Raw genomic sequence first — 11,589 nt, forward strand, 5'->3', positions numbered from 1 at the left:
GAAACCATGCATGCGATAAGCAAGGAATCCAGCTCAAATTGTGAGGCTAGTGCCTCACCATCATATCCCTTCGAGGAACCCTTCTTGGATTTATTCTGTGGACAATTTGTAGCATCATGGACCACTTCATGACAATGAAAGCATCGCACTTTTGATTTGTCAAACTTCTGAAGAATCGGATTTTGCACGGGACGCCTTCCCTTTCTCTTTCCTCGCCTTACTCACTAAGGCTAGATTTTCCTCATCATCTTGCTTCGATGAGGATCCATCTCTGGTGCTTCTTCTTATTTCCTCCTGCATCAGATCCGACCAAAGTCGTTCCCAATCTGGCGGTTTTTCTCTTCCATTAAACGAGTCTTGGTAGCTATGCCATCTCTTATGAAGATCGAGGAGTGAAAGACTCACCATGTCATCATCAATGGTCGTGATCCCTACACTTCCAAGCTCATCCCTGCAGGTGGTGAGCTTGTTCAGATATGTAGAGATCGTGTCACCCTTTTCACACTTGATTTTACGAAGCTTGTCTTTCAGCACCAGCTTCCTTTGATTGTTATTGTTCTGATATAGATCTTTCAATGTTTTCCACATCGAAAATGGTGTCTCCTTCCCAGGGAGGCTCAAGACAATGTGGTCTCGAACTCTCTCCAGGAGGATTCTCCTTGCTTTAGCCACACATTTCTTCCATTCGCCAGTTGAGTAGCATCAGTTGGCTTGGGGACTTCTAGATCAATGAAGTCCTTTAGACCGTTGTCCTCTAACACTACCTGCATGCGATCCTTCCAAGCTATATAATTTGAGCTACCACCAAGGGCATACTCGAGTCTTAAACTGTTGAACGCCATTGGTGAAATTGAGATGTGATAAGAACTCGATTTCTATATTCAGGAACCTCAAACTTCGAACTTCTCCCTTCTTGTATACTGTTCTTCGCCTTGATCACCTTTGCTCCGATACCATGTAGAAATTCCCACTGTAGATCAACAGATTATGCAATAGACTAAAGCAAAATACAAGATCTACTTCTACAACAAACTTTGCGGAAGCTTAATCGAATTGAGCAAGATCAAGAGAACACATATAACTGAGAATGAGAAATCAACCACACATAACACAGAAGAAATAACCCAGGGAAAGCCTCATCCTAAAACCCCAGTCTCTGTATTATCATACAAGTGGAAATCTTGTTCAAGTTACAAAAAGAATCAGCTCTCAAGCTATCCTGCTCTCTCTGCAATCAAACAATATAACTCATAGACTGAATAGACATAGTATATGTCCTCCTCAAGCCCTTCAAGCCTCCTATTTCCTTGCGCAATTTTTTCTTGGGGTCCATTGAAGCCACATGTGTGAATTGGCCTCATCACACTCACAAAACCTGAAGAAGTAACTGCACAATCTTCAAGGAAAGAATTCCTTCTGCATGCAAGGGATATTCACAATGGAATATTCTAGCAACTAATAGTACACTGCCCCTCCATCTGATCTCAACTGGGTCTCTGTCTGAACTGACATGCATGAGTTATTTATGAGAGAATATTCAGTTATCTGAAGTGCAGCAATTACATGCATGCATGCATTAACTAACTGAACTTACATTAATTCAACAAACTGTTTGAATTAATCTAACTGGACTTGACTCAGTTAACTGAGCCAACTAATTACAACTCAATATTACAACTCATCCTTATCTCTTTAACTAATGGATAAATTTCTCAATTAATGGAGAAACTGTTGCATGTCCCCACATAGACTTCATGTTTGATTTTCCTTAACTAATTAACTCATGGTGAATTAATTAATTATTTTACAAATAGCTGCTAAGATCAAATTCAAATTTTACTTCACTATTTTAGTTTTAGGGACTGACTAAAATAGGAAGGTATCTTGAAATTCTATTTATAGCAGTACTAAATTTAGCACTTCTATATTTAGCATTTCTTGTTGCTATTTTCAACAGATAGAAGACCCCAAATCTAGTTTCATCCATCCAGGCTGCGATTTGAAGAGTTATACAAAGATCACAATGTATGATGGCCATGATCATACAAACAGTCATCCAGTCATGGGTCCACCAGTTGTCATCTATGGACGCATCTTTTGATCATTGTACATGTTATGTTAATCTTACGTGCTAAGTATGGGTATCCCTCCCTCAGTAACAAATATGTCATGATGAAAATGTATTGTAACATATGAAGCTCGCTGGTTGTTGTTGATCCCGAATTGTCACAAGGTAAAGCACTTCAATCATCAATCATCATTTCTGACTTTACACTTTAGGGGGCAATCAGTTATGGGCCATTTTGTCACATCCGATCAATAAGAATCCTAATGGGATCAATCAACATCCTATTCCCCCTTGTCATCTTGCACAAAGCCCTAAGCATGTCTCTTTCATTCCCTAAAGTTTCTTCCCTAAACTGCATCATCTGAGCCAATTTTAGGACCAACGTACCCTGGCCTCTTGCTAGGCAATGTTCAACTACAGGTTGCTCCACTATGGCCTGCGTTGATCACCTATAGGTTTCTCCCCTTTGTACCTGTTTTGGTTCTAGAAATTCGGGAAAAAGAGAGAAATTATGGAAGTGTCCTCTTCCAGAAGCTTCCAGAATTTGTTACAACCATTTACCATAGATAAAACATTCGGATCCTACCCTATCCTACTTTGGCATTTCCATCCCTTATCCTTTGATCACATCCTCCCATCAAAAGTGAATCTAAAACCTTCGATTGGTAATTGGATAAGAACTCCCCACTTACCCCACTCCTCTATATATTTACAGCCTTCCATATGCAAGAGGTGGGATTTTGGAGAGTGATTCTACCCTTTGCTACTGTGATGAGAGGTTTCATTTCATGCATTTAGGGTGATTGGAGGTGCACATTGTGACAAGGAAAGGACAAGTCAGCCCAGAGGAGCTCTTTTATAAGATCAACACCTATTTATGGTTGTAAATTCCTTACATTTATATTAATGCAAAGAATTCTCTGTTTTCCTATATGTGAAGTTGCTATTTCATGTATTTCAATACCTTGTTAATCTATTGAATAAAGTATTTAGATGACACTGCATAGATCTCATAGTTTCTTGCCTTGAGTTATTTGACTGTGCGGGTTCTAATTAGGCAATCAGAGCTAGAATTGGAGCATTCAAGCTAAAGAATGAGTGAATCCCACAACAGATTCCAGTTAGGTTTCATTTTGTCATCTATTTACATTAAGGAAAGCATTGGGTTCCTTGTCTCTATGTTGTTTTAGGTTAGCCACCAAACCTAGGGGAGATACTTTTGTCCGCAATTGTAAATCTCGTATAACAAACAGGTTATTAATCATGAGTTGACCTCATTCCATTGTCCATGCCTTTGTCTCTTTCCCTCACTCTGACATCTCCATATTTGACAACCAAGATCGAAATCTACATGATGGTTGTCAGATCTACATACTGGATGGCGCTCCTATCCAAAACAGCGTGAGGTCTAATTGGGAATTCACACCAGAGAGTCCCTTGGCTGTTGTCATGACATTTTTCCCCGTTAACAAGTGCAAATAAATGTTCATTAAGAAAAACATCTTCAAGAACCAAATTCTACTTGTAAATAAAAATACACATCTTAACTTCGGATCAAGCACTGAGACCAATCAAATCTCTTGATGTGCAAATCTCTTTTAGAGTTAAAAGAAATGTTATATCAAATCTCTTGATGTGCAAATCTCTTTTAGAGTTAAAAGAAATGTTATTCCTTTGGGTGTTTGGTAGATCTTGATTTAAGATGGATCTAGGTTGGTTTAATTATTAGCTTTTAAATACGCTACATTGGAGAAGAATACCATGGGAAAAATGTTATGAAACCAGCTCACAAAAAGATAGAAAAGATAGATCAACGACTTCAAATCAGCTTATTCGAGGGGGAAACCTCCTTTACATTACACAAATGAACAATTCTTGGATGATACAAATGACAATGCCTCATTTCTATATATAGGAGTATAAGTGGTCCCAATATAATCAGAGCCTACATAACAATAATATTTTAGGGGCACAACAATAACAATAGTGGGTTTCTATGGGGCATAATAATAACAACATGGGGATTACATGGGCACAACAATACTATAAGGGGGGTCGCACTAATAACAATAAGGGGCTACACTAGTAGTATAGGGACCTAACAAAAAACCATGGATTGGAGTTCAAAAATGTTAAATAGGACATTACAACATCTTTACCATATTGAACTGAAAATTTTATGTTTTTTATTGAATTTAATTTTTATTTTTATTTTGTTTTATTTTAACTTATTCAAAACGTTAAACATTACAACATCTCTACTAAATGCTTATACTTCAAAATATTACCCAAAAAATAAAGTAATAATAATAATAATAACCTATGTCATTATCTAGAATTGTTAATAAGAATTTTTTATTTCGGAACGATCCTTTCCATGGAGTTATTGCCACACTCTTCCTTAGATGGTATCCATGAATGTTGTAGTCATTATGTCTAACAGTAAGAAAGATCTGAAGATATAACACTTGTGAATAATGTTGCTAATTTACCAAAAACCAAGATTTGCAAACAAATACAGTGTTGCTAATTTACCAAAAACCTAAGTTATACTAACAATTAAGCAATAAATATAATGGAATGGCATGCGTAACTCCTTCCAGAGATATCTTCTCCACAGATTTAACACTGCTACAATACTAGCTCACTTTTAGATGTATGATGTCAGAACAGGGTAAAGAAACACTAAAGCTATAGAAAATTGCCATAAATGTTGATGGAGTGGAAGCAAGCATGGAGAGAAAAGCTAGATCTAGGAACTAATGTTGTAGCATTTTCAAGAAAAAAATGAAAACACCAAGAGAAATGCAACTGAAAAGTTATGCATAATCAACCAACAAGCCAACAGTAGAATGCAACCATCGCAATGCAATATGTTCAACCCCTAGACTTGGGAAAAATCTTTGAGCAAGTGAAACAACCAGGGTTTCTACACATCCATTTAGCAAGCTCTGCAAAACCAGAGTTCTCTTCCCATAAAGGCATAAATAAATATACTAATATGCGATAAATAGTAGGACACCTAAAACTCTCTAGGATAATCCTCACTCCTAAAGAAGACAGGTTCATATGGTTTGGTGGCTCATAGCAGGGGAAGGTCATCATTAAGGAAGCATATAAACTAATCACTCAGCCTTCTAGACAGATTTTGGTTCACTCTTGGATGGTTTGGGTTGGGAAATGGAATTTCCCTGAAACTTAAATGTTTTTCTTGGCTAGTAGCACATAATCACATTCTCACTTGGGAAATTCTATGTAAGGAGGGCTTCTAGAGATTGGGCTGATGTAGTCATTGTCTATCATTTGGAGAAGACACAAATCACCTCTTTATCCACTGCCCCTTTGCCTCTTCAGTTTGGAATTGGGTGCTTCAAATGATGAACTATCCTATTGATTGGGATTGTCCAAACATTAACCCTTGTCTCAGTAAATGGACTGCGGATCACAAACCACATCGTACTTTGACCTTATTTATTATTTGGGGCATTTGGAAGTATAGAAATGCCTATATCTTTGATCAATTTTTTGTGAATATATGGAGGACCTATTGTAGCATCCTATATTACTATTCAGAATTCTCTGTCTCCTTGTCCTCTAATCATAAAAGTCCTCTCCCTCCTAGAGACCTTTGGTCAGCCTATCCTGTGGGTTTCTTTGATGGTGCTTCAACTTTTGATTCTTGTGGATGTGGTATGGCCATTCACATTGGTCCTGAGCTTTTTTATAGATTCTATTGGCACTATGGCTTGGGATCCAATACTTAGGTCAAACTTCTTTCTCTTTGGGGGTCCTTCACTATGCAATTTGGCTTGATCTCATAGACCTCACTATTTTTTGTGATTCCAAATCAGTTATAGAATGGGAAAATGACAGGGGCTCTTTAAATTCTTTAGCTCTTGACCCTTGGAAGCTCTGAATCAAAGCATTGTCTATCGAGTTCCATCATTTATCTATCTTGCATATCTATAAGACCCAAAACGCTGAAACAAATTACCTTTCAAAAAAAAGTTGCAGCTCCGTTCCTAGTCATATTATCTTTCAAAAGTTTGAAAATAGCATTCACAAAAGAGAAGACTTTCATTCCTATTTAATAATTTATTTTTAATTATTATTATAAAAAATAAAAAATAAAATAAAATTATAACAATGGTACTGATCCTCAAAGACCTCAAAAGCAAGCAAAGGCTTAATCATGTGGCAAAGTTTAGTATAATTTTAACCAACACAAATCTATGAACTAAATTAGAACACAAATCTATAAACTAAATTAGAAGTCGCATCTATTCCACTAGTATTCTCCCTTATTAAAACTTATTTGGTAATGAAGTTTGTAATATAATTTTCTTTTGGTTAAACTGGAAAGGATGGGTCAATGTGAAAATTATCATTATGCCTCTCATCAATGTGGGCAACTTATTTATGTAGCATGCAAGGTATTTTCTAATGTGGGCAGTGGCGTAAGGCACGATCATGCAGGTTTGAGCCATGTCATTACAATCATAGTGACAATCATGCAGGTTTGAGTCATGTCATTACAGTGATAGTGACAATGCGATAAATTATATTGATCTCATTGCACTAGTGTACTGCAAAGGGAATTAATATTTAGTATTAATTATGGATTTTTTAAATTTTAGATGTACATTAATCAAATACATTTATATTTATAAATATTTAGATTTAATATGTGATTTTATTTTTTTAATATTTGTTTTATATATATATATATATATATATATATATATATTCTTTTGATAAGTTAATTTTAAACACTATAAAATTTGTAATTTCATATAATTAAATTAATTAGAAAATAAAAATTTTAATCTCGAAAATTTCAAAATTTATTTTTGATTTTCAAAATATTTTTTTTTTCAAAATTATATAAAATTTATTGAGAGATTTCAAAATTAATAGAAAGTCAAACTTTTTTAACTAAAAACAAAAACAAAAAACTATACCTCTAAAAAGTAATTATTATTATTAAAAAAATACATATTTAATATCTAAAATAGGAAAAAGAATATTCACATGCCTCCAACAACTATGTATTTCCTTAAAATGACTTCCACATATATTTTTAATAAAAACATGTAAATTTTAAGTATATAAATATTTATTAAAAATATATAAAAAATGATATAACTCGTATAAAAACAATGAATTTTAATTAGAATTTTGTTTTGGTAAAAGCCAACCCATAAGTCTGAGCAAACAGCTCAATAGCATTTATTATAGATATCCACAAATCTGAGCAAACAACTCAATAGCATTTATTATAGATATCCACAATAAAGAGTTTGAAAAATTTTAATAGTTTTAGAAAACAGTTACTATAGGTTAATATCAAAGATTATCTAATACTATGTATTTATAAACCACATTAAGTAAAAAAAATTTAATGACTAAATCAAGATTAAGCTAATTACTCTTTCTTCTAGGCAAAGCATAATCAATTCTAATAATAAATATTTTTTGGTATTGTAAATTTTGTAAACTCAAAGTATCGACTGGATACTATAATCTATTTTAATAATAAATATTTTGGAGTTTTGTAAATTTAAGATATTCACTGGACATTTAAAAAGCTGTAGTTTAACAATTATGTTTTTTGGTTGAAAGTTATAAAAATTCTAGTTATATTTTGAAAAATTTGGCAGGGATTTTTGTAAATTCAATTTAAAAACTTTATAATTTTAGGTGTCTTAGATTTTTGATGGTGTTGAATTCATTTCTATTATAAAAATATGATTCAAATACTATTTTTACAAAAAAATTTGATTTTTTTTGGCCCAAATTTCGATTACTCTTGATCTTCTGGACAATTCCTAAAAATGTTGACCAACTGTAGAGTGCATCTCCTCAATAAAACACAAGTTTCTTTAGCTAATTAGCTCCTGGGTATTGTGTTGCCTCTGAATAGAGCCATGCACTATTTGTCTGCAAATATGCAGAGCTGAGTGTATTGTAGAGGGGAAGAGTTCCAGAGGACTGTTGAGTTAGGTGTCATCAGTCTTGTAGAGATGGAACCAATGAAGCCAATCACTGGACGGTGGATTTATGACGAAATGAAACAACGTACATGTAATTGAAGCAAGCCAGTCACTGGACGGTGGATTTATCACAGTGAAACCACATTCATGTAATTGAAGCCAATCACAGGCCGGTGGGTTTATGACGAAGTGAAACCATATTTATGTCATTGAAGGCAATCACAGGCCGGTGGATTTATGACGAAGTGAAACCATATTTATGTCATTGAAGGCAATCACAGGCCCGTGGATTTATGACAAAGTGAAACCATATTTATGTAATTGCAGCCAATCACTGGACTGTGGACGGTGGATTTATGACACTGAAACCACATTCATGTAATTGAGGGTTCGATATGGATTGAGGATTGAGTTTGGTACTATCTGGACTTACGGTGGATTTATAGTAGAGATTGATTTAAATGAGATAAATCAAGATTTCACTTGAGATTTATCCACAAATAACTAAAAAATGGCAAAAAAAAAAAAAAAAAAACTTCATTACCTAAATGCTCCGGATAATGCCTCTGCCACTCATCGTACTCGGCGGACAGCATTTGGTTCCTCTGATAGCTGGCCTATTCCGACAAACCCAGCAAGTTGGTTTTGTGCGCAACCAAGAGAATTGGAATTACTATTGTTGAAGAAAAGTCGTAATTCATCTTCCATTGGATTTGCCGAAAGAGTTTCTATTTCTTCAACAAGATCGGTGGCAGGTAGAACAAAATTTCATGATCACAAAGTGGGTTTCCTCACCCTGGCGAAGGTAATCGGAAAATAATATCAAAATCGACGAAAAACACAGACGATAAAATCTCCATCTCTCAGGTGGGCTCGGGCATTGGCAATGAGGAGGAAATATGCAGGTTGCGGCAGCTTAATCAACTACTTATTAAAGATCTCAACACCTCACGACAAGAAAAAAATGCTTCTTTCTTACAGAAGCTCGCTCAAACAGAATCAAACATTCACAATCTTGAAGGAAAATTCCTGTCCAAGATGGATAATCTGCAGGGGCAACTCACGAACAAGTGAAAGTAGGGGAAAAATTGAATGAAGACCTGGAGGAAGTCGAGAAAGAATTCAGAGAACACTGTCAAAGGAAAGTTAACAGGTATGGGGTTGCCATTTCTAAACAATTGCAGAACGCCGAACAAAGATTCAAGAAGGAAATTTTCGAGAAAGAAGAATGCAGAGCGGTGGCTTCTGATAAAAAAATTCTAGAATCTACAGTTTTGCAGTTGAATGGTGAAATTCAGGTGATAACTGCAGATCTAGAGGTAGCACATAAAGGTTGGAAATTAGAAAAAGATGAGCTTTCATCACAGATTGTAGCAGCAAGACTGGAGACTGAAGAGACCACTAAAGGCAGCCAAATGGCAGAGTGAGCATGGAACGCTGATAAGGACAAGCTTTTGTCTTCATTGGCCTCACTTGAGAAAAAAATTGAAGAGATGTCTATGGAAAATGAAAGGGTCCTATTTCAATCTAGGGCAGAAAAAATAGAATTGCAATGCAGGTTGAATGAATTCAAGGCAAGGGTACAGGAGTTACTTGAAGACAAACATGTGTGGGTTTTGGAAAAAGAAAATTTGGAAAGCGATGTTCCAGAGCTGCAAACAAAGATTCATCAGTTTACTAGTGAAAGGGGATTACTGATTCAGAAAAACAGAGAGTTATGCACTGACGTAGAGTCCCTGGTATCCCAATTGAATGAAAATAATGCGAATCTGGCCGACTTGGAAGATGAGAGGGAGCGAATTGAGAGGGTTCTACATAATCGTAGAAAAGAAAAGATCGATTTGCAGTCCAAATTGAACGAGTCCAAGGAAAGGATTCAGAATATGCTGGGACAAGTTGAACAAGACAGGTATTTATGGGACGAGGAAACGAGAAATTTGGAGACCACTCATGCAGAGTTGCAAATAAGACTTGAGTCAATGGCTAGTGAAAGTGGATTAATGAGCAAAAGGATTACAGAACTAATAATTGAAACGGAGTTCTTGAAGACCCAGGAGAATGAGTATAATGCTACACTGGTTTCAATGGAAGAGGAAAGGCAGGTTTTGAAGGCAGAGTGTTCAAGCAATGAAGAGAGGTTACAATCTTTGGTTACCAAGATTGCAACAATGGAGAATAAAATTAACAGCCTTCAGCAACAGGTGAATGAAGGAGCTCAAGAACGGCTAGGTTTAATTGAACAGTACAAGGTAAGAGAACATTGTCTTCAACAAGGAAACGAAATCCTACAAGAGGAGGTGGACAGAACTAGGCGTTTGCTAGAAACAAAAAATCGGACAGTTGAAGAGTTGGAGACTGCTCTGCATTCGCTTAAGAAGGATCTTGAAGCCAAAGAACGCCGACCTTTGCAAGTGAGGTCACCTGTGCGCGAATATGGAAAATCAAGACCTAGTAGTTCGCTAGAGACTCGAACGCCAAAGCCAAAGCCAAAGCATGTGCCTGAAAGTGGAAATAGAAAACCAAATGATGTTATTGGAAAGAGAATAACAAAGGCATTGCTCGAAAGGGCAACACCCGGAAAAGCGGTGCATGAAAAACGAACATCAGCGAAGCCCGTCTCTGAAATCCGAACAGCATCAAAGATCACGACTGAAAAACAAACACCAAGCAAGATGCCTGAAAACCGAACAGCATCAAAGATCACGGCTGATAAACAAACTCAAAGCAAGCTGCCTGCAAATCGAACAGCATCAAAGATCACGCCTAAGAAAAACACGCCAAGCAGGCTGCCTGCAAAGCGAATACCAAGGCACGTCTCATTAAAACAATTCCCAAATATTGGACCTGAAAATCCATGGCGGTGAAGATTGTTCTGTACGCATAATCTGTTCAGGATCTGTAATGTTTGAGGAAGTTGTCATGCTAATCCTACTTATGTAATGTCATTGTACCTTTTAACGGTTTGTTATTTTTCTATTTATTTTAATTTCTGATCAATTATGTGTTGAAAAAATTAAATGTTTTAGGAGGGAAAACGTTTTTTCTAAAGGTAAAATCGAAGAAAATGTTATACTTCTGATTTAAATAACTTTATTATTAAAATGGATTTAAGTGAGCTGGCATGTTTTCAGTTAAAATTTAAAATCATCACAAATATTATATATATATTTGGTAGGGTATATTTGGTAGGGTAAACACTCATGGGATTAAGTATTTTTTATAGTGCATTTATTCAGTGTCAATCCAAAGTGTTTTGGCAAAAAGTTACATCAAATATATTTCAAAATATCTTTTAGCCTCTTTTCGAGTGGCTGGACCATATCCAAAATTGGACCCTCTAAAGGGTCAACAGAGAGCTACATATCATAACCTAGTTAAAACAAAACATATATATACTACAATTTATAGCCATGCACTCCCCAATGTATGAGGTGCCTAAAAGAAAGACATAGACAAAAGACATGAGAAACATAGGGGATTGATTCTGAGTCTAAAGCAGATCCTGGGATTGGGCTTGCTTGATCTCCA

General features: G+C 35.7%; 1 protein-coding gene across 1 annotated transcript; it reads left to right on the forward strand.

Moving 5' to 3' along the window:
* Window positions 1-8,929: 8,929 nt before the first annotated feature.
* LOC149247376 (uncharacterized) lies at window positions 8,930-10,925 on the forward strand. Its single transcript, XM_089444070.1, has one exon. The coding sequence runs from the start codon at window positions 9,555-9,557 to the stop codon at window positions 10,923-10,925; it is 1,371 nt and encodes a 456-aa protein (XP_089300196.1). The 5' UTR covers window positions 8,930-9,554.
* The last annotated feature ends 664 nt before the right edge of the window (window positions 10,926-11,589 follow it).

Source organism: Pinus tabuliformis, chromosome 7 (genome assembly GCF_031772625.1).
Source record: "Pinus tabuliformis cultivar Carrire ecotype Pingquan chromosome 7, CPIR1, whole genome shotgun sequence".
Taxonomy (NCBI): Eukaryota; Viridiplantae; Streptophyta; class Pinopsida; order Pinales; family Pinaceae; genus Pinus; species Pinus tabuliformis.